Source organism: Ahaetulla prasina, chromosome 4 (assembly GCF_028640845.1).
Source record: "Ahaetulla prasina isolate Xishuangbanna chromosome 4, ASM2864084v1, whole genome shotgun sequence".
Classification (NCBI taxonomy): domain Eukaryota; kingdom Metazoa; phylum Chordata; class Lepidosauria; order Squamata; family Colubridae; genus Ahaetulla; species Ahaetulla prasina.
Genome location: NC_080542.1, coordinates 33,092,609 through 33,115,823, shown reverse-complemented (window position 1 = coordinate 33,115,823; position 23,215 = coordinate 33,092,609). Strand labels below are relative to the sequence as shown.

At 43.4% G+C, this 23,215-nt stretch overlaps 2 protein-coding genes across 3 annotated transcripts in view; both read right to left on the bottom strand.

Moving 5' to 3' along the window:
• Positions 1-3,786, bottom strand: part of PRR12 (proline rich 12) — a 33,860-nt gene extending 30,074 nt beyond the window's left edge. The window contains exon 1 of one of the 2 annotated variants that reach the window (XM_058179772.1): positions 3,355-3,786. In XM_058179772.1, the coding sequence (XP_058035755.1) occupies positions 3,355-3,440 (86 nt within the window). In that variant the 5' untranslated portion in view covers positions 3,441-3,786. Of the gene's footprint in view, positions 1-2,865; positions 3,264-3,354 lie in introns of those variants that run through there. The other variant, XM_058179773.1, reaches the window with a different exon arrangement.
• Positions 3,787-14,399: 10,613 nt separating this feature from the next.
• The window catches only part of PRRG2 (proline rich and Gla domain 2), a 33,096-nt gene continuing 24,280 nt past the window's right edge, over positions 14,400-23,215 (bottom strand). Inside the window, exons 5-7 of the mRNA XM_058182070.1 lie at positions 21,470-21,596; positions 20,757-20,894; positions 14,400-16,760 (exon numbers count right to left, since the gene is read on the bottom strand). Coding sequence (XP_058038053.1) covers positions 16,733-16,760; positions 20,757-20,894; positions 21,470-21,596 — 293 coding nt within the window. The 3' untranslated portion in view covers positions 14,400-16,732. The remainder of the gene's footprint in view (positions 16,761-20,756; positions 20,895-21,469; positions 21,597-23,215) is intronic.

The following is a 23,215-nucleotide window of genomic DNA, read 5'->3' as shown; positions in this document are numbered from 1 at the left end:
AAGATACACATAGAACTACAAGCTAGATAATGGAAGTGTGTGCAAATAGTCCTTGATTTACAACAGTTCATTTAGTGACCTTTCAAAGTTACAATGGCACTGAAAAAAGTGATTTATGACCATTTTTCACAGTTATGACAGTTGTAGCATCCCCATGTTCATGTGTTCAAAATTCGGAGGCTTGGCAACTGGTTCATATTTATAACAGTTGCTATGTCCTAGGATCATGTGATTCCCCTTTTGCAACCTTCTGGCAAGCAAAGTCAATGGGGAAGCCAGATTCTCTTAATAACTGGGTTACTAACTTAACAACTGCAATGATTCATTTAATAACTATGGCAAGAAAGGATGTAAAATGGGGCAGGACTCGTTTAAAACTGTCTCTCTTAGCAACATAAATTTTGGGCTTAATTGTGATCGTAACTTGTATTTTAATATAGACTAGCCCACAAAGCTTCAAACTTTTTCTATGCCTTCCTTGAATTGCAAATACAATTGTTCAAAACACTACAAATGTAGCTGAACTGACTAATGGATCACTGTTAGACAAACCTTGTCCCACAAGCACACAAAAAAGGAGGAATATCATTTAAGGAGACCAGTTGAGAAACCAAATGCTTAGAAACAGGGAGGACTTTTCCTCCAGAGAAGAACTGTAGCAATCATAGAACAAAATTTGCTTTGTATATACAGATATGCTTATGCATATGAAAGAGCACTGTGTTTAGATGGTTTTGCTCCAATTCTCATTTCAGATAGATGCACATTTTAAATTCATGTCCAATACAAAATTAGTGTGGTTGAACTCTGCTCATAAGCCCAAGGTCTTTGTACTAGCTCACCTGCAATATAAGGCCTTGCTTGTTTTGACTCCAGCTTCAGTTCCCAGAAAAACTGAGGGCTCTGATCCTCAAAGCTCTGTAAACTAAGCCACTAGACGTCACATTGTTTCCATCAGTTGCTAGGTCCCAAACTTCCTTTCATAAAATGCCAAGTTTTCCCCCCCAAAAGATTGTCACCTTCCAGGTACAGAAGAATCATAACATCTAGAATTCACAATTGCTCATCTGTGGCTGAGTGGCTGGCAGTTCTGAATGTTCTGATCTCAACACATCTGAAGGGGTCCATCCATGTGATAAATGTTGCACTATGCTTTCTACTGGTGCCACAAACTCATTTAAATGTGCATGTGCAAAAACAACTTTGCAGTGTTAGCCTATCAATACTACTAATCCTCTAGTCCTCTCACCCATTCAACAAATTATTAGCATCATATTGCTGATACGTGGATGCAGAGGCCTGATATTACAGTCAATATATCCCTGTGGCTAGGCCACATTTAAATCAAAATTTGCTACTCCTTTCTTACCAAAAATAATACAACACATCACAACATCAACACAATGCATGCAGCCTTAGGGGAAAGAATCAGTTTGTTTTACATTGTGCTTAGGATAGCTGTCCCTGACCTGGCACCCTCCAGATGTATTGGATGGTAACTATTATAATCTCCATTTGTGGTCCAAAACACCTGACCATAGCAGGGAAGGCTGACCTAGAATAGAGAACAAGATATATTCATAATAATCTCTTTCAAACATAAAACATAGATTCATATAAGATAGTATCACTTAATTCCCTCACCTATCAGGTGAAGATGCAAATTAGAAATACGTTAAAATACTATAGATATTGCAAAAACAGATGAGTGTTGGACATTAAGAAACATTCTCCTGGGATTTTAAAATGTGATACTGAGGATTTAAGACTTAGCTAATTCAGAAAGAGAACCAGAGTTAATAAGATTCAAAATTCTTGGGTCATCTAGGATGGAAGTAAGGATGAACATATCAAAGCAGAGATTCAGATGAGTTTATGGGTCCCTACTCAGGTAAATAGCTACTAAGTTAAGAAGTTGCTCTTTGGAAAATCAACAACAACAACAACAATTGTGTCTAGCAAACAAAAAAGTATGAAAAATGCATGTTTGGTCAAAAGAACTTGACCTTTCACATTTCTATATGAATAGGAGGATCAGATTTGTATCTGATTTGTATCTTTAAATCTTTAAAAAAATCTCATTTCTTATACATGGAAAGAAAATTCCTAGCCACTAAAGTTTAGAATTTTAATTGAAGTCTCAATCTCTCCCTTGTTAAGCCTATAGGATTTTGGGGACCAACTCTTACCTTCTGCGTCTCTCCTTTGCAAAAGATGTCCTTACAGGCATAAATCATACAAACCACTGTGAACAATTGTCCCAATTTACAGGAACATAAAGAGAGAGTTACAGGCCTGCAGCTGCTCATTTGTATCTTACCTGATACACACACACACACACACACACAAGGAATGGGAATACCCAGAGTTCCCAAAGTCAACAATTTCCTTTTCACATTTAGCAAGAAAGACTTTCCTGTCACCATCACCATCCACAAGAGCTGACTTACACTCAGCAGTTTGAAGACTCATTACCAAACAAAATAAGCTATCCTTCCTTTCAGAGAGAGGGGGGGGAGGGGGGAAAGGGGGGGGGGAGAGATTCTCCAAATGTCCAATCTCCTTAGGTACAAGGAAAGAATATTAGTTTTCCAAAATAATGCTGATTTTTCCCCTCCCAGATTAATTTTCCTGTCCCAAACCATGAGACCAAAGCTTATTGCTTTGTCTCATATAGAGATAGGCAATGCAATGAAATGTCCTTCATGTCCTAAACAGGGTAGGAGAGGTGTCCTCCACGGGGCATCTCACTAATGAATGCCCCACTAGGGGTAGAAAAAGAGAAACCACAAAGGCATCACACTGCGACTCTCACTCACCCTTCACCTGCAGGGAATCAAAGCACTTTCTCCCTGTAGGGCTTACCAGGTTGCTGTGCAGGAGGAGAACTGAGCATCAACCACCTTTTCTTCCTCCTCTGCCCTTTGTACACGCATTTCTGTCCCATGTCGCTTCTACCAGCGCCCAAGGGGCTGCAACACCTAAGTCGGGTCCCCCAACCCACCATAGCGCCTAGAGGATCCCGCAAGGGCTGCCTCCTCTCCCACCCTTCTCCTCTGCAAAAGACGACCCTTCCAGTGCAGGAACGGCCCCAAGATTGCACCCCAATCTTTGCCATGCCGCTGGCAAAGGAGCCGGGTCCCGCCGGCATTCCTTTCCCCGAGGTTGCCCGGTTTCTGCCCCCACTCTCCCCCCTCAATCCCACTTCCAGGCCCAGGGAAGGAGGCCTGTGCAGAAGCTGGAAGGAGAGATGGTGCCGTGCTTGATCCCCGCCAAGACCGGTCTCTCCGGCATTGCCCGGGAAAGGGGGAAGAGATCCCTTTCCCTCCCCTCCACCACCCCCGGCGGCCTGACCTGGCCTTGGCCGAGCGCTCGTAGCTCCATCCCGGGCCGGCGCCCAGCGGATCTCCGAAGCCAGCGCTGGGGTAGTTCCTATCCATGGGGAGTGGGCGCCGGGGAGCGGGCGCCTGGGGCCGGCCGCGGTCCGTCGGTCGGTTCCTCGACTAGTCGGGGAGCTCCTGCTCCTCCCCCCGCGGCGTCGGTCGAGGGGGGGCGATCGGGGAGGAGATCTGGGAAGGGTGTCCCTCCTCCTCCTCCTCCCCCCCTCGGCCGCTGCACTCCCCCACTCGGCCTCGGCTCAAGCCGCGGGCTGGCGCTAGCGCTCGGGCGGCTGGAGGAGGAGGAGGAGGCAGCGGCGGCGGTGGCGAGCCTCTGGGAGGCGGCTCATGGTGCAGCCATGTTCGCTGGGCGTCTGTCTGCGCTCCGCTCCGCTTCCTCCCACAATCCCGTGCTGGGGAGAGGAGGAGGAGGAGGAGGAGGAGGAGAGGGGGGAGCGAGTAAGCGATGGAGGGATGGTGGGCAAACCGAGGGACGACGGAAGGAAGGAAGGAAAGAAAGAAGGAAGAGGAAGGAAGGAAGGGAAATACAGGAGATAAAAAGATGCAGGAAATGGAGGAAGGAGAAGAAAGGAAGAAGGCAACGAAGGGAAGAGGAAGCGAAGGATAAATGGATGGATGGATGGATGGATGGAAGGAAGGACGGAAGGAGTGGGCAAGAAGAGGGGGAAAAGACAAAGGCGCGCGGGGAGAGGTAGGGCGGCAGGAATGAGACGAAGTCAACCCGGCAGGACGGAGGAGGAAGGGTGGCTTGGAGGGAAAAGGGAGAGAGAAAGATGGGCAGAGGAAGAACAAGGTGGAAGAAACGGGAACAGAGGAATAGGGAAGGCAATGGAGGAAAGGCTAGAGAAGCTGGTGGGAACTTTTGTTGAGCAGTGATGCGTGAGATTGTTCCTTCATTCATTCACGTGTAAATGGGCGAACTAATACAGAGGTGGGCAGATACGGTATTACTGGCAGAATGTCTCTATTGTGGAAGCTCTTTTGCGGTCCGTAGTGTGGAATAAACATCATAGTTTTTTAAGGTTATTACCGAGCCTAGACATATTGGCGAACCCATGATAACTAAGGAAGGAATCTGTATTTTAACATTTAGAATAATACCCTTGCTGCCTAAGAAATGGTCACATCCCCATCCCTGAATGGAAGCATTTGTTTTGGCATAACTTTACTTTTTTACTTGTCCTCTGCCCAGGTGTTCAAAGGTATGGGAAAATGGTACACTGGCATTTGCTGAACGTTTAGTTCACTAGGCATACATTTGTTCAGGAGGTAGCAGGTGATTTCATGATCTAATACTTAGAAGACAGCTTGTGGACAGCTTGAATTATATACACACACTAAAATGCATCCTTTCTGTTCAGAAGATATTTTGCTATAATAATGATGATGATGATGATGATGATGTATACACACTCACCCTGAAATATATTCAAGGTCTGTGAGGCAGACATCGCTCATGGCGCATCACATTAAGCTATACATTATGAGTGATAAGCCACAATTGTTACAGTTGCACAATTCAACAAACCACAAACAAAGTGCATTTAGGCTTAGGACAGCATAATATAAGCACAATATCCATGTCCTATGGCTTTTAATGCAATCCTGGCTTCTGGTTTACAAGCATCTAAATTTTATTTCCAAGTTAACAAAATCAGATCATGAGATTTAATATAGTTTGAGCAAATTCCATGAATCCACCTCCTTTTGAGGGGGTGTCGATTTTAAGATCCAGGGATTAAAAAACTATGGGCTACAGCTTTTAAAGTGATTTAAAAGATTTTAACCTGAAATTAAAAAATGAAAGTTTACCAGAGTTATCTTTTAGCAGAGACTTTAAATAGCTCAGCCTTTTTTTTTTTTCTGGGCTAAAGAGTAACAGATTATTGTTTGAATTTAGGCCTCAGGTAGAAGTGTTTGAAGAAAAAAGGCTAACTGGATACAGTATTTGACAATTGTCCAGCAAAATGATGTTCTGGATCATTTATGCTGTAAATACAAGGAATGATTTCATCTATGCTTATTAGCTTTTACACTAATTAGACAGAATTATACAATTAATGTAGAAGCATTCACAGCTCGCACCTCATGGTCTACTCTATAGTATTTAGATTACTCTTTTGTGCTAGCTCAGATTGTGTGTATTTAGAGCCCCCTTCAGGCAGGAATTAGCATTGTACAATATCAATTCTTTTGATTGGCAAGCAATATGAAGATTCTCGATTGGCCACACTGTCTATAAATACAGATAGTCCTCGACTTACAACTATTCATTTAGTGATCGTATTCAAAGATACAATGGCACAGTTACTTTTGACTATGTTTTACAAGGCCGTTGCAACATCCGTGTGGCCATGTAATCAAAATTCAGATGCTTGGTAACTGTTTCATATATATGATGGTTGCAGAGTCACGTGATCAACATTATGACAAACAAAGCCAATGGGGAAGCCTGATTCATTTAACAACCTTGTTACTAACTTAATAAGTACAGTTTAACAGCTGTGACAAGAAATGTTGCAAAATGGGGCAAAACTCACTTAACAAATGTTTCACTCAGGAATAGAAATTTTGGCCTCAGTTACAGTCATAAATTGAGAACTACCTGTATTCATTTAGAGGTAGTTCACACCAGATGTACAGGGTGGTTGTGTAAATGGACATTTCAATAGTTAAGCTATATAGAGCACTGTACACCAGAACAACTAGACACAAGAACAGTTTTTTCCCGAAGGCCATCACTCTGCTAAACAAATAATTCCATCAACACTGTCAAACTATTTACTTAATCTGCACTACTATTAATCTTCTCATAGTTCCCATCACCAATCTCTTTCCACTTATGACTGTATGACACAATGTAAGCCGCCCGGAGTCTTTGGAGAAGGGCGGGATATAAATGTAAATTTTTTTAAAAAAAGTGTTGCTGGCAATCCTTATGATTTATATTGATATACTGACCATCAATTGTGTTGTAAATGTTGTACCTTGATGAACGTATCTTTTATGTACACTGAGAGCATATGCACCAAGACAAATTCCTTGTGTGCCCAATCACACTTGGCCAATAAAATTCTATTCTATTCTATTCTATTCTATTCTATTCTATTCTATTCTATTCTATTCTATTCTATTCTATTCAGCCTAGGGATTAGGAGATGTGGTTTATTTTCTGTAGGTCTATTTGCTAATGATGTTCATCCATCATGTTCAAAGAGGACCTTAACAGCTGGAATGTCAAGACTTGCCTGTGAATTGGATTAAAGTGAGGGAGAGGTACACATGGTCAGCCTAACTCTCTCTTCCCAGATTCCATCTTGCTCCATGAGCAGGACAATAGTCGAAACAATTGAAGACGGGCTGGGCGCAGTGGTTGATCAGGGCGTCTTTTGTGTGTTTCCATGCTCTTAGCATACCACATTGCTTGCAGAGACCATCTTCATGACCGTTGTCCTATTCTAGTAGGTTTCATCCACTCAATCCTTGGAATCTGTTTTCATATGCTCAGGATAGACAAGTCCCTATCTCACCGAAGGTTAATGACCCAGTGGCTACTCTCAACCTGGTTTGGCCTGTCGAAACTGTTGCCCAGGGTGGGCCACTGCGCATGCTACAGTTACTAGGAGCCACAGGTGAGGGCTGAGTGACAGGTGGGGATCAAAGGTGGATGAGCTACCCTAAAAGGACACAACATGCCCCTACACCAGAGGTGCTACCCCTCTCTTGAACACCCCATACACCCCAATTTGTTAATATCAGACAGGGAACATACCTTCTGGATTCAAATTCATGTACTATTCATTTCTTCCCAGGTCATTAATGTGAAATGTGCTTTTTAGACTGCAGTGGTCAGTGGAATGGCAAGAGATGTGGTGCTTCTACATTTAGTTTTTTGTTTGTAACTTGAAAAACTTGTTATGATGTTAGCACTACCTGGCTAGAAAAGGATTCCTTTAAATACCTTACTCACCAAGGTCATCATGAATTCCCTTCTGAAAAAAGTCTTGGGTATAATATTCCCCTATTTACCACTCCATGGTCTATGTTTTAAGATAACATTATTAACCCATTTAGAGTAAAAGTGAACTATAGGAAATTCTTTCCCTTAATCCTCCAGGAAATTAGCATGTCTGAAGTTGCTTGTTGTTGGAGATGGAGGTTTTCTTATATATTGGCTGGCTTCATGGGTCAAGATAAGCCACAAATAAATCACACAATGATTTAGATAGTATGAGTGTTGTTTCTTTCCTCCAGTATGTATAAACAAACCAAAACACAGATGATCAGAATGCAGTAAAAATCGAAGTGTGAGATTGGATATACTAGTATGCTAATTATTTATTAATTATTATAAATTGATTATTTATTTGCTAATAAGTGGAACAATATATTTTCCATATTTCTGATTTCTAATGAATATATTCCTGCCACACAAGTTTGAGTCTAAGGGCTGTTCTTCTGGTCCCCTCAGCTATGACATCACCATGCTTCACTAACTATCCTTATGCCTTGTCTCCTTTCAGTCCACAGCTCTGATTAGATTTACATCATATTTAGGCATTCCAGTTTTAGAGTAGAGTTATCCCTCTTCCTCCAAAATTTTTGTGAGTGCAATTTAGCACATTTCCCTTTTGTGGCTGATGATAATGGATTAGAGCTGAGATTTACTAAACTCTTATTGGACATTCAAGCTGCTTCAAATCCCTTTAAGCATTATCCAATGTGGTTGTTTTACTTGGCTTCTGAAGATATATCTGTCCGTATAATGCCTGAGAAGCATTTACTAAAGCCCTTGTGAGAATTTTTGCAGGCTCCTTATATACTTAGGTTTAATGTTATTTTGAAAGATCTCTAGATCTATGATTAAAAACAGGAATAGTATTTTCAAAAGAGCAGTATTTCTGTGTGTCACCATCAGTTTAAATCAGAAAAGAGAGCTAGTATTTGCCAACTGCATTGGGTACATTGCATGTTTTCCACTATTTCAACAAGGTGTTTGGCGCTTACTGTTTTTTAAAATTTGGTGAGGTGACCGTTGTCATTTTGCTAACACCTTGGGCTACTTAGAGTTGCTGCTGGGAATAACCATATTGCCACATCCTTGAAATCCAATGGACAGAGCTGGTTTTCAATCACTCCTTCCCACTTCACCTTCCACCCTCTTTCATGCCCTTATCCTGTCAACCCGGCTATTTGGCACATGAGTTTAGCATTTTTTCAGAAAAGCACTAGACCTCTGTTCAGAAGTAGCCCAAATGATAGGTAGATACATATTACTTCTGAAAATACGATCCATTAGTTGGGCAACTAATGGGACGGCTCTGCGCATGCGCAAGATGGCGGCTCGATAGGAGATCGGAGCCGACAACGGGGATTGAAGGAGGGATGGCGGCGTCCAGATGGCATACCGAGCGGTCTGCACCCCCCGGTTGGGTCTGTCATCTCTCGAGCAGCCGTGGGAGGGGTCTGTGGACCTTCTCGGAGTCACGGCTGCTGAGAACGAGAACGAGAGGGCGAGGGCGAGCTGCGGACGGTGGCCATTTCACTGGGCATGAGGCATGAGGCGAGGCTGTGGCTCGTCCTCCGTTGCTGAAGGGCGAGACCGCGGCTTGTTTCTCCCTCCTGTTTCTTCCATCCGGCGGTTTTTGTCTGCTCCGGCTCTTCCCAGTTCTTCTTCCCAGGTTTTTCCGTGGAATTTCTGTGGATTCTGTGGATTGGCGTGGGGGTGAAGGGCAGTGGTGGGTCTTCCCTATGGCCCCTGCCCGAGACTTTCTGCCTGTGCTCTTCGCCGCGGTGACATCGGCGGCATTTTCCAGCGTGCCGGCCCCTTTGGAGGAGTCTGGTCGGGTTCTTGGACAGGCCTGGCCCGGTGGAGTGGGCAGACCTTGGATAGAACCTGGGACCCTAGGAGCGAGTGGCTGGCCTGGAGAGGCTTTTAGCCCTGGACTATCATGGTGGAAATAGAGGGGGGAGCGTGGAGGTTTCCTGGCCTAGTTTGGCCTGCTGCTTCCCGTGATCAAAATTGCTGCATTGTCATCTGCAACCTTTGTTATCTGCACCTTGTATTGTCATCTGTACTTGGTATAGGCCGTTTGAGACTCTTTGGCCATGGTTGTTCTTTTAGAACTGCTGGGGAAGATTATTGGAGACCGATTTATGACCTACTGGGGGACCTGCCTGGAAACATCTGTGTATACTGCTGACGGAAAGAGAAGTACCACTTCTTATGTTATGGATTTTAGGACTGAGCTTTGGGCAGAGCAGTAGTACCTTTGTTATCACAGACTCTATCTGCCTATTTTTCCATCCTTTTCCATCTTTAGGCCAGCCACCATTTGAAGAGTCATCGGATGATGGGTATCCATACGAACCTGATATAACATTCTGCCACCCTGGACAGTATTACCTCTCGTCGGCCTCTATCTCCTATTTATGTATTTGTGTATTTATTTATTTATTTATGCGATATTCAGCTTTGGAACTCTTGCGCCTGCGAGGTGCCCCCGCCTCGCAGGAATGGCCCGCTTCATTACCAAGGGCCGGCCTCAATGACGGGTCTTGGGACCCACAGAGGTGGCATGCGAAGAGAAAGAGCCTTTGGGTTTTTTTAGATAGGGCGTTTTTAAGGGGTGGGAGGGTTAGGGCGGGTGTTGGGGGTAGCCCGTCGGGAGGGGAGCCAGTCCTTGCGTGTGCTCGTGGCGGTCATTTAATGGGTTTGGAGGTTATGGGGGGGGATTGCGTTCCTTTTGGTGAGGGTGGTTCTATTTGCACGGTAAGTGGGAGGGGCAGATATGGCGGAAGGGGGGGAATCATATCACTTTGGGGGGCGCGCGCTCGATGTTTGCAGGCGATCGCGCGCCCCGATCCCCCTGACTTCTCCTGTTTCCCGGATGGTCAAGACCCTCAGAGCCTGGGCCTTCGGCTTATGCTGTGCAACGCACGATCCGTGGTCAATAAGGCCCCCCTAATACATGATCTTATTCAGGGGGGTGCCACGGATCTTATAGGCGTTACAGAAACCTGGTTGGGCACTGAAGGGGGTGTGCCCCTTGTGGAAATGTGCCCACTGGGTTTCCACGCACTCCATCAGCCGAGGGTAGGGGTGGGGGGGTGGCGGTTGTTATTAGAGAGAGTCTAGAGCCGAGGGAGACCACTGTATCTCAGATTGCCGGGTGTGAATCCCTCTTTGTGAGGTGGGGTCATAGGTGTCAGATGGGCTTGTTTGTCGCGTACCTGGTCCTTGCAGCGTGACAGCTGCCCTGCCCGAGCTCCTGGAGGTGCTTGCTGGGGTGGCAGTGGAGACCCCCAGACTTATAGTCATGGGGGACTTCAACTTGCCATCTTCCGTCACATCATCGACAGCAGCTTGGGAGTTCATGGCTTCCATGACGGCCTTGGACCTGACTCAAGTAGTCGATGGCCCTACTCACATTGGGGGAGGCACGCTGGACTTGATTTTTATCTCTGGTCAGTGGTTGAAGGATCTGGACTTGAGGGATGTAGTCACTGAACCTTTGTCATGGTCAGATCACTCTCTTCTTCGCCTGGACTTTCTGACCGCTACTCAACACCGCAGGGAGACGGAACCAATACGTTGGTTCCGTCCCAGGCGCCTGATGGACCTGAGAGGTTCCAGACAGAGCTTGGGCCATTTCCTGAGGATCTGGCTCACGGCACGGCTGAGGAACTAGTCGCGGCCTGGGAATGGGCTGGGGCTTTAGACCGTGTCGTGCCTTTGCGGCCTCTGACCCGGCGTAGATCCCAACCGGCTCCTTGGTTCTCCAAGGAGCTGAGGGGGATGAAACGCCGGAGAAGACTCCTAGAGAGTTCTTGGAGGTCCAGTCGTTCGGAGGCTGATCGGACACTAGTTAGGTCCTATAATAGGACCTACCTAGTGGCACTGAGGGAAGCGAGACGGTGCTACGTCTCGTCCCTCATTGCGTCGGCAGATAACCGCCCGGCCGCCCTGTTTCAGGTGACTCATTCCCTCCTTCACCAGGGGGAGCGGGATGACCCGTTGCAGGGACGCGCTGAGGAGTTTAACAGTTATCTATACGATAAAATCGTTCAGCTTCGGGACAGTCTGGACCAAAATTGGGTGGATCCAGATGAGACGTCTGAGGGCGGTCTTGTTGAGATTGTCTGGGATGAGTTTGACCCTGTGGCTTCCGAGGACATGGACAGGTTGCTGGGTAGGTTGAATGCCACCACGTGTTTACTGGACCCGTGCCCCTCCTGGTTGGTACTGGCCACTCAGGAGGTGACACGAGGCTGGCTCCAGGAGATTACGAATGCTTCCTTGTTGGAGGGGGTCTTTCCGGCTGCCTTGAAAGAGGCGGTGGTGAGGCCCCTCCTCAAGAAGCCTTCCCTGGACCCGGCTGTTTTAGGTAATTATCGTCCGGTCTCCAACCTTCGCTTCGCGGCGAAAGTTGTAGAGAGTGTGGTGGCATGTCAATTTCCCCGGCACCTGGATGAAACTGTCTATCTAGTCCCGTTCCAGTCCGGTTTCCGGCCCGGATACAGCACTGAGACGGCTTTGGTCGCATTGGTTGATGATCTCTGGAGGGCCAGGGATAGGGGCTGTTCCTCTGCCTTGGTCCTATTAGACCTCTCAGCGGCTTTTGATACCATCGACCATGGTATCCTGCTGCACCGGTTGGAGGGATTGGGAGTGGGAGGCACCGTTTATCGGTGGTTCTCCTCCTATCTCTCCGATCGGTCGCAGACAGTGTTGAAAGGGGGGCAGAGGTCGGCCCCAAGGCGCCTCACTTGTGGGGTGCCGCAGGGTCGATTCTCTCGCCCCTTCTGTTCAACATCTATATGAAGCCGTTGGGTGAGATCATCAGTGGCTTCGGTGTGAGGTACCAGCTGTACACTGATGATACTCAGCTGTACTTTTCTACACTGGGCCACCCCAACGAAGCTATCGAAGTGCTGTCCCGGTGTCTGGAAGCCGTACGGGTCTGGATGGGGAGAAATAGGCTCAAGCTCAATCCCTCCAAGACAGAGTGGCTGTGGATGCCGGCATACCGGTACAGTCAGCTGCGTCCGCGGCTGACTGTTGGGGGCGAGTCATTGGCCCCGATGGAGAGGGTGCGCAACTTGGGCGTCCTCCTGGATGAACGGCTGTCTTTTGAAGATCATTTGACGGCCGTCTCCAGGAGAGCTTTTTACCAGGTTCGCCTGGTGCGCCAGTTGCGCCCCTTTCTAGACCGGGATGCCCTATGCACGGTCACTCACACTCTCGTGACGTCTCGTTTGGATTACTGCAATGCTCTCTACATGGGGCTCCCCTTGAAGGGCACCCAGAGGCTTCAGTTAGTTCAGAATGCAGCTGCGCGGGTGATAGAGGGAGCCCCTCGTGGCTCCCATGTGACACCTCTCCTGCGCAGACTGCACTGGCTGCCTGTGGCCTTCCGGGTGTGCTTCAAGGTTCTGGTAACGATCTTTAAAGCGCTCCATGGCATAGGGCCGGGCTATTTATGGGACCATCTGCTGCTACCGAATACCTCTCACCGACCCGTGCGCTCTCACAGAGAGGGACTCCTCAGGGTGCCGTCGGCCGGGCAGTGCCGTCTGGCGACACCCAGGGGAAGGGCCTTCTCTGTGGGGGCTCCCACCCTCTGGAACGAACTTCCCCCAGGACTTCGTCAACTTCCTGACCTCCGAACTTTTCGCCGCGAGCTTAAAACACATCTATTCATCTGTGCAGGACTGGACTAGATTTTAAATTTAAATTGGTTTTAATGGGTTTTATTATGTATACTGTCATTTTTAATTATTCGGCCATTTGGAATAAGTTTTTTAATCGATGTTTTATTTTGTATTATATGTACATTTTTTATCTGCCTGTGAACCGCCCTGAGTCCCTAGGGAGATAGGGCGGTATAAAAATATGAAAAATAAATAAATAAATAAACTTGACATGTGATTAAACTAGCCATTCTAAGCATCTTTCTGTGTTCTCCATATATTAAGGATAGCAATAGGTTGTTGCTTTTCTTTGCTGGCAAATGATGCTTGAGGAAAAGGAAATCCTGCCACAGTAATCCACCAGTCACTTTGGAAAAAACTGCACCATTCACTGCCTTCAATGCCCAGGCAGAATGGCAGTCAACCATGGCAATAATAGGGCAATTTATGCTGGCATACATCAGTTTTGACTGAGGAACACTATTTTAATACAGCTACAGTGTCTGGCTATGCCCTGAAAAATGTAACAGAACTCCAGCACCCCCAGTGGTCTCTTTTGTGTTTAACTTGGTTTGGTTTTGCTGCATCATTTAAATTTATGATGAAGTAACTCTATACGCTCTTTCTTTGATTGATACTAATCACTGAATTTTGAGTTATGTGCTGAGGACTTTTGGAGAATACAAGGAATCAACTACTTCTAAGAGATCATTGCAGACCTCCAACAACAGTCATATTGGCTGGAAACTCTTTGAAATACCATTCTAGCATATCTGAAAGGCACTAATTTTGGGGAAGACGCCTATATAGAAAAAATATTTGGGATTCATTCAGGAACATAGTGAAATGCCTAGAGTTCTCCCTTGTAAATTAGAGTTCTCAGATTTGGCCCATGATAGAAAACATCCCCATTGCCAGAATAAATGAAAATAGGGCATTTGTTACATTGAAGTAATGCATACAGCTGAAATGACCATTAGTACCATAAGACCAAAAAAAGAAAAAAAAATCAAATAAAGCAAAAGCTCTTTGCTGGACAAAACTCGAGGACTTATTTTTTCAGAGATCTATATTTCAGCACAAAGCTAAGTGCTTTGTGCTGAAATCATAAGGTCATAAAATCATAAGGTCAAATATGGATATGGTTTAGATAGATATTGGGAAGTGGGGACTTTTAATAGGAGCATATATTTATGTGCCAAACAATAACATTTGGAGCCACCTAGAGTTCAATATAAGCTATATACATGCTTTAAATAAATAAATAAATAAATAAATAAAATACAAGTGCCATATTTATGCAATGAGTCAGTTATTAGGATTTATTTAATATGGTTATCCTGCCTTTATTACTTTATAAGAAATTCAAGGTGTGAGAATACAAAACCTCCTATTTTCCCCACAAGAACCCTGTGCGGTGGATTGGGCTGAGAGAGAGTAACTGGCCCCAGTCATTCCTAAGGTCAGATAAGCCTCCAGTTATCTAGGCCAGTACCTTCAACACTACACCAAACTGGGTGTTGAAGTTAAATTTTTAAATCTGAGACATGTGTAATACAATAAACTAGAATGCCATACCACCTTAAGGTAAATTTATGTTTACCTCCATTCCCAAAAATGGAAGTACAGGAATAATGCTTAAAAGCAGTGTTTCCCAATCTCGGCAACATTAAGTGGACTTCAACTCCCAGAATTCTCCAGCCAACATATTTAAGTTTACACATCTTAAAGTTGCGGAGATTGTGAAACACTACTTAAGAAGATGAGGGGGTGGGGACTATGCTCCATTAGTAAACAAGCCAAAGCACAAATGTGACAAAATAATAAGTAGTGGGAGTTTCCTGTACACGTACTTAACAAATCCACACATTCTGACGAAAGTGCCATAATAACAGCTGCTAAGAACATAGTCTAAATTCACAAAATAGAGTTTTTGCAGAAAGAAATTGAAAGATTAAAGCCAGATACTTTGACTGCCCCCTTTACATAGATGATTAGCAAATTTGACAATTGCGAAAGAAATATTCCAATTGAGTCTTGGCAATCTAGTATTATGTGGAATCCTATAGCTAACTTCTGATGGATACACGAAATCTGTTCAAATTAAATCCTGAACTAAAATGTCTTCTGATGAGGACATTCAGACATCTGAAAAACAGCTTTTAAAATTTTATTTTCCATAGAAATCATGTTAAAAGATTCACAGACTACCCATTTAATCACCAACGCTTAGCAGACTGCTTCCCCTTCCTTACAGCTTTGATAGAGTGTTCTTTCTATTGTACTCCCAGCCAAGCAAACAATATTTCATGACAAATAAGTGGAAAGGCAGGACAGATATGAGTTTAACATCTGTGCTTATGATGTTTTGTCCAACTACACCATCATTCTCATTTCATTCGCATCTTGTGCTACAGACAGCTGTGCAATATAGCTCTTAGAAGTATTTATAAACATGCTTTGTTCTCACTTTCATCACTGCTTACATCACTGCAGAGGTACACCTATGTTCTGTGGCTGATTGGACTTTCTTGTTCTCCACCTCTGGCTAAATTTCCTACTTGTCTCGAAATACTTGTGTTACTGTCCAATTTGCATTGCTAATCTGCCTTCCCTAATAAAGTTCTCAGGACCAGTTTGGAAGCATGAGTGGGCATGTCTGTCTTTAGGTTAAGAAGGGAACAGAGCTTGGAGGTGGGGAACCCGCTTTGTATGAAAATAAAATCAAACTTAATCCAGACCAAATTTTTAAATGGATCAGGCAGCTGTGATGAGAGAAGCCTTTCACTGCTGAGGCTTCTGGAGAGCAGATGTGAGTCAAGCAATAACACTAGGCCAGATGGTCAAATAACCTGATCTGATCTAAGTCATCTTCTATGTTCTGTTCTTAGAATATTCTCTAGAATAGACCATGAATTTTGCTAAGTCAGTGGCCATAACAAATACTATTCTTTGGAACAAGCAGGGGCAAAATGCAATGTTGCCAATGCATAGTTCAAGCTAGCCATTCCTATTTTTTTATACTGCACGCCAATTATAGAAGACAACTTGTAATATCTCTATTCTTTCTGCACTTGAATAAATGTCTGAGCTTGCATAATCCAGAGCAGTTTCCCCAAACTGAATCTGTTCTGAGCTATTTATGATTTCTTACTCCAGCTGGGAATTCCTATTGTATTAATTAGTCTGCCACGATCAATCATGTTTATCTTCAAATAAAAATAATTTTCATTTATCCTCAATATAATCCTTGCATAATCACATGTTGATAGAAAAGACGGTTATAAAAAATTCATTCATAAGATGAATGGAAGAGGGGGAAAATGGGGGGAGAAAATCTGTGCAAATTAGCAATTCACTTTCACATTAACCTAGTGATATTAGTCCTAATATGTGTATTTGTAATTTTAGATTTTAATTTCGCAACCAAAACATGTTGCAATATCCTCTTCTGCACACACCTGGCATTCATGTGCAGTCTCTACATACTGCAGATTCATATCCAGTATGCATTAATTCAAAGCTGCTTCAAAGTCACATATGCTCCCTGCCTTGGCAATGATGCAGGGGTGTGTATGTCTTTTGTACAGGTGAAGAAGGCCAATAGGTATTTCAATAATATTTATCCTGTTGTTGAAAACTCAGGTTGGCCGAGTCAAATTGTTATTCCTGAAGAAAAAGAAAGACATGGTAATTGAAAAAAGAGTCATACATGGAAACAGGTGAATGAAGAAAATCTAGCTGGATTAAAAATATTCTTGAGAAAGTCAAGAGGTGAAATATTAAGATTATGTTTGGGAATGTTGGCTCAGGAATTCTGGGACTTGAAGTCCACAAGTCATAAAGGAGCCTTTGTTCCCCACCTCTGGCATAAAGAAATAAAGATTTTCAACTACTCCAGTGCTCCACTCAGCATATGAAATAAATCTGAATAGTTTTTAGCCCACACTTGAATTTATCCAATGAAATAGCTCACAAGTTCCAATGGCACACTGCACTACTGCTGAATAGCATTTACCACTGCAGAGGTTTTGCAAATGTTAAGTCAAATTCTGCTTGCCTACAATATCTCTGCAGAGGGCATTGTTTCTGAAATAGCAGAGGACAAATCTGCTTCATTTCTTCATGACAAGTATTGCTATCATATTTAATTTTAATATTTTGTAGATTCAACGTAGTTCTTCCAACAATTATTTGCACAGGAGGACTTCCAGGATTTTTACCACCTGAATCATCATCCCCTGAGTATGATCCAATTCCTTGATGACCTTCTAAAAATGTGGCACCCAAGTTTAAACTCGATACTAACTAAAGTTCAGCCACTGAGAAATAGTATGAAACTGTTCATTTCTCAAGTTGAATATTATGTTTTGATTAATGCAACCTAGAATTAAATTTTTAACAGCTGACTCATTTTAATCTTATGACCTACTGATACACCTAAATCTTTCATATACGGCCAAGCCAATGTTTCATTCTATCCTTGCCCTATTACTTCTGTTTATCTACAATTGTACTTTACATTTGTTTCAACTGGTTGGATGTAAGTATCTCACTTGTAGGGTCCCCAATGATCAGAACTAAATCCAGGGTATGAGGCCCTTTTGTTCCGTTCTTTATTTTCTGAGAGGCAGAAAGACCAGGAAGTCAGGATTTTACTGAGTTGTTCCAGATTTAGCAGACTTCCAGATGTTGAGAAAGTTCAAAATTCCCTATTAATACAATAACTGTCTCTGTGAAAGTTTTGCAACTGTTTGAGAAAAACATAATGTGTGCTTTCTGTTGGCTTGGCAGCCTGTTCTATATTGCTACCTTGATATAATTTTTCTCTTCCTTTTCTTCCTATCATCATCTATAGCAGTGATGGCTAACCTTTTTGCCGTCGCCTATCAAAAGCAGATGGGTCGAGTGCGTGCGTGCCCATACCCATAATACAATGTGGCCCCCCACTCATGCGTGCACGACCCCCCCCGCTCCCCCCGCTTTTAGCATGTGATGGCCCGGTGGGCCCGGTAGGCCCATTTTTCACCCTCCCCAGGCTCCAGAAGCTTTCTTGGAGCCTGGGGAAGAAGAAAACAGCCTCCCCCCCGAGGCCCTCTAGAGGCCAGAAATGGCCCATTTTTCACCCTCCCCAGGCTCCAGAGGCTTCCTAGGAGCCTGGGAAGGGAAAAACAGGCCTTCCGGTCTCACCAGAAGTCAGGAAACGGGCTGTTTCCAGCCTCAGAAGGGCCTGGGGGTGGGAGGCCCCAAAAATCAGTTGACTAGGGCAACTCTCACGTATCCAGATATGGCACCGCGTGCCACCTATTCGCCATCATGGATCTATGGGCTTTCATCATCGCTTCCAATCTCAGATTCATGGTTTTATTTGGAGGCTTCAGAAGCCTTACATATACAGCTCCTCTCCCCCTTCCTTTTTCCCCTCATCTATTCCTTTTGAGCAAGATATAACCTTTGACTGCAATAAAGTCATCCATCAATGCCAAACATGTTGAACCACCTTCAAGACTAGCCTTCATAACCACAGGGATCACTGGCTCCCTTTCAGTAGTACTCTGCTACAGCATTTTCTGAATATAGTGCCAGCCATATTTGTCATATATGTCAGATTTCAACAGCAGTCATGGTCCTGGAGAGAAAGATCCAAGTTTAAGAATTGAGAATTCTTAATGATTCCCTCCTTCTTCATTACTAATATTTATGTTGTACTTCCAAAACATGAATGCTGCATGGGAATTCTGAAGATCATAGAGCAACAACATTTGAAAGATGTGTGATTGGAAAAGATTGGCCTACTCTAAATCTGCTTAATACTCCTGTACTTTCAGGACCATTAAAGATTGAAAATCTGGATTTTAGTATTATGGCTGAGGTCTTCCTGTTATCTTCATTTTGCTTTATATCTACTCCTTATCTGTCTCTAGTGCCTCCAGTGTTGCTGATCCTGAGCTGATCTGGTACTGGTGGCAGCAGCAAACACTAATTTAAGTTATGTGCAATATTTCATGGTAACATTGCAATGACAACATTGTGAGTAATTTAAATGGTTATTTCTCCCATCAGAGTATTTTAAGTATGTGGAACTAGACATCTAGCAGTAGCTTAAATATGCTAGGTAACCACACCAATGCTATCCCATCTGAAGAAAAGGTATGCTGGAAAATTTGCTTCTTTATTAACATTTTAGTTGATCCTAAAAAAATAACACCCAATTATTACTTTTGATACTTTATCCCAGGGATCAGCAACCCATGGCTTTGGAGCCACATGTGGCTCTTTCATCCCCTGCTGCGGCTCCCTGTTGCTCAAAATATGCATCACAACTACCAATGTGAGACACCTGCCGGCACGTGATTTATTGAGCTTTTTCACTCCTGGTAGGCCAACCATGGCTAAATCCAAGAAAAGTTTCAGAAGAAAACAGAATGTTTAATTCAACTACATATGCTAGTTTTGTGGCGCTCAGGAAAAAGTCAGACGTGGGAAGGGTCTTGTGGCTCTTGGTATTTTCTCTTCTTTGGGAAATGGGTCCAAATGGCTCTTTGAGTGTTGAAGGTTGCCGATCCCTGCCCTATCCCTACAATGCATAGCATCCTACAATTTTTATGACCCCACCAATTTTATAGTGCTAATTAAAGAAAAAGGATGCTTCTGTTATTTTCATGTGTGTATGTGTATGTGTGCATATCCATACCCAGACAAATAATGAAGTTTTTTTCAACTTTCAATTTAGCAGCCAGAGCCAATGCCAGATGAAAGTTATATTTTCTGCTGCCGTTTCATATTGTGGTAACAGCCTGTCATTCATGTCACTTTTAATCATGTCACATTTATTTTCTTCCTGCATGGAGCTCTGTGTAGTATATATGGATTTCCCCAATGATCCTAGGCAGTACATTCTGAAAAGTGTTTTGTTGCTGAAAAATAGCAAATTCTTCTGTCCTTTAGGTTTGTGGAGCTCTGGACAGAATCCATGATCCATAAATAGTGTAGAAACTGAAACTGGAGCAAGAAGCTACATGTTAATGAATTTAATGGATCAAGGCAGAATTGCTAATGAGCAGAAGTCTAGGAGAGGCAGAGGGTATTATACACATATTGCCTGGACTTTGGAGTGGGGAGAATTGGTAATTTTTAAACTCTCTTTCTGATTGAAGTAGAGTGAATGGATCTAATCTCTCCTGAGGAGAATGATATTTTTTTTCTGCCAGTTCCCTAGAGACAGAGCAGGGAAAGGAAACCTGTGCCTTCACCCCTATTCACATGTGTCTTTGATGTTGCTAAATTACAACTCCCATCAGTTCCAGCCAGCAGAGGTAGGGATGAAGATTCCTGGAAGTTCAACATCTGCAGTTTCCCACCCCCGCACTGGAGGCTAACATAAGCTCTGTTGGTGATTCTGAACTTCCTGTCAACTCCAGTACTCCCTTTCCTCTTGAGAACAAAAGTCTTTGGTCTCTTGCAGGTTCGTGCAGATTTTCCATGGGAATTAGGCTTTCTGCATAATCCAATGTTTTCCAAGGTTCAGTTCAGACAGGATCTTGATCTTTATTGCCCACTCTCTTTAGGCAGCCTGAGTCTCAAACCTTCATTTCTCTCTATATCCAGTTCCCAATCCCTAGATAATGTTAGAATTTTGAGGTAGGATCCCAATGATAATTCTACCTGTTGTAAGGTGGGGGTGGTGCGTCGTGTACCCCTGGAGATGCCATTGCTTGCTCATAAGAAGGAAGCCCAGGTGCAGATTCTGGCTTGGGCTCATCGTCAAAGTTGGCAAGGGGAATCCCTGGATCCTGTGTTCTTCTAAAAGGAAATGGAGAGGTAAAAAAAACAAAACCTAAAACAATTCACAGGCTTTTTGTCTGTAAGCCTAACTTAATCATAACAAAAAATTAGCAAACTTTTCACCAGCTGTTTAGAAAGCATACATGCTGTTTGGAAATTAAGGGAATTTTAGTCCAATAACTCACTATAGGAAAAAAGTTGAGAAAACTATCAATTTCAAAAAATCATTTCACTTAATATCCATGAAAGATTTGTGTAGGGTGGAGATGCTGGAAAGTGTAGTTCAACAATGTATTTTTAACAACTGTATAAAAACATCAACTTCAAAAAGACATTCACTTTGGAAAATATGCACGCAGATAAAAATTATCAGATTTATAGTTTAATTCCTCTAGAGGTCAGCCATGTTTGCAGAAGGCTGATATAAATCCCTGTAATACTGTTGTTCTTTTCTGATGCAACTGTTAATCCTGAATCAAATGCTTTTGACCACATGTTTAGTTGGTGACAAAGTGCTAGAATTATGTTTCCCTTTCACGCCCTTTATTACATAGGTGGGCGCAAAACATCTCTCTGTGGATCCTGAGACATACCTGGATCGATTTCTCTCTTTAGCCCGATATTTGATACAATACATGGCCACAATTATAAACATGACAATAGACACCAAAGCTGCAATCAGGCCAGCCACCAGGCCTGCCACATCTATTCCAGGATTTCCTATGAAAACAGGTAGACAGGAAGGGTTACTGGGACTCTTGTCGCTTAAATCAACAGGAGATCCTAACTCTAACATCCATGTTATATTGCCTCTAGGAACTGGGGAATCTTGGGGTAAAGGTCTGGATCACAAGATATTGGAATAAATCTGGAACAGAAGCTTTAGCTCCAGGTCAAATTTGTCAGGACAGTCTGGATATAAGGATGGCTCAAGGGTATGTCCTCCATACTTTCTGAGACCCCCAAAGCCCCCTTTTGCCAATTATTGCCAAATTATAGGTGAATATATAAATTGAAAATCAGCAATTTTTGTATTCTTGATCTGGGATGGGAAATACATGGAAACTGGAATATATATCCTAAAGTATCTTTAAACTGGTTTTAAAAACGAAGCACTCTAGAGAAATGGAGAATCTTGGCTCAGCTATTGTGAATGTCTTGCCTGCTTTCCTTCCTACCTTTCAATGCAGTTTTTTCTTGTGAAAAAAATGTGTAGTCCCCAATCATCAAAATGTTACCCACCCAATGTTAATCATAAGCAATAATGATAATCACTGAGAATTCCCCAAAAGTTATTATCTGTCACATTAGTGCCCCGCTTGCAATTACAGTCTGAATTGGTTGATCTGGTATAAATATATAGCATGCAATGAGGTAGAGAACATACATATATCAACATAGAGTTTTAGGATGAATTAAGCAGGAGAAAGTTGTATAAGCATATCTTTGTAGAACGGAAAAGGTGTGAGAGGACAAGTGTTTCCCAGAGGTGAAATCTACTTACCTTCCCAACCGGTTTGGAAGTGCACGCTGCATGCACTTGAACCTTCTGCGCATGCGCAAGCCTTTCTGTGCATGTTCAGAGGGTAAAAAACAGGTTACTTCCTGGTTAAAACCAGGAAGTAACAATGAACGGGTGGGTGGGCGGAGCCTTGTGCTGTCATCACTACCTGTTCTCCAAACCACTGGCCGCCATTGCTACCGATTTGGCGGAACCGGTCCAAACCGGGAGCATTTCAGAGGCATTTGGAAATTGGAGGATAGAGTTTCATTCTAATGACGTAAACATCAAGAGTTAAAGCACAGTATTCCTGCTTAAGCTGCCACTATCCAAGAGCAGCTTCTAATGGTATTTTACCAAGAATGACCTTGGTAAATAGGAGGAAAAACTACAGACACCTGCAGGTAAAAGATTTATCAGTCCACAGAAGAAGAAGAGACATGGAAAGAATTTCAGAAGGAACCCTCAGTAGTTCTCTAGAGAGTAATAGGGAGAAGGGGAGAAATACTTTGCTGTGCAAGATTTTGTTAATGTAGCCTTACAATAAAGACAGAGTTAGCATTAATAGTTACACTTCTTGCATGGACTACCTCTAAGATCTAACAGAGTTTTAGTACAGGCATCTCCAAACTTGGCATCTTTAAGACTTGGCATCTTTAAGACTTCAACTCTCAGAATTCCTCAGCCAGCTGTGCTTAAAATATTAGAATTGCCAAGTTTGGAGACCTTTGCTTTAGAATATGACAAAAAAATTTAGGTCTTGTAATTCATTTCTTCGAAAGGAAGGCAGGTGGCTGCAGTGACTCAGAATGAGGATCAATAATGGGGCAGCAAAATT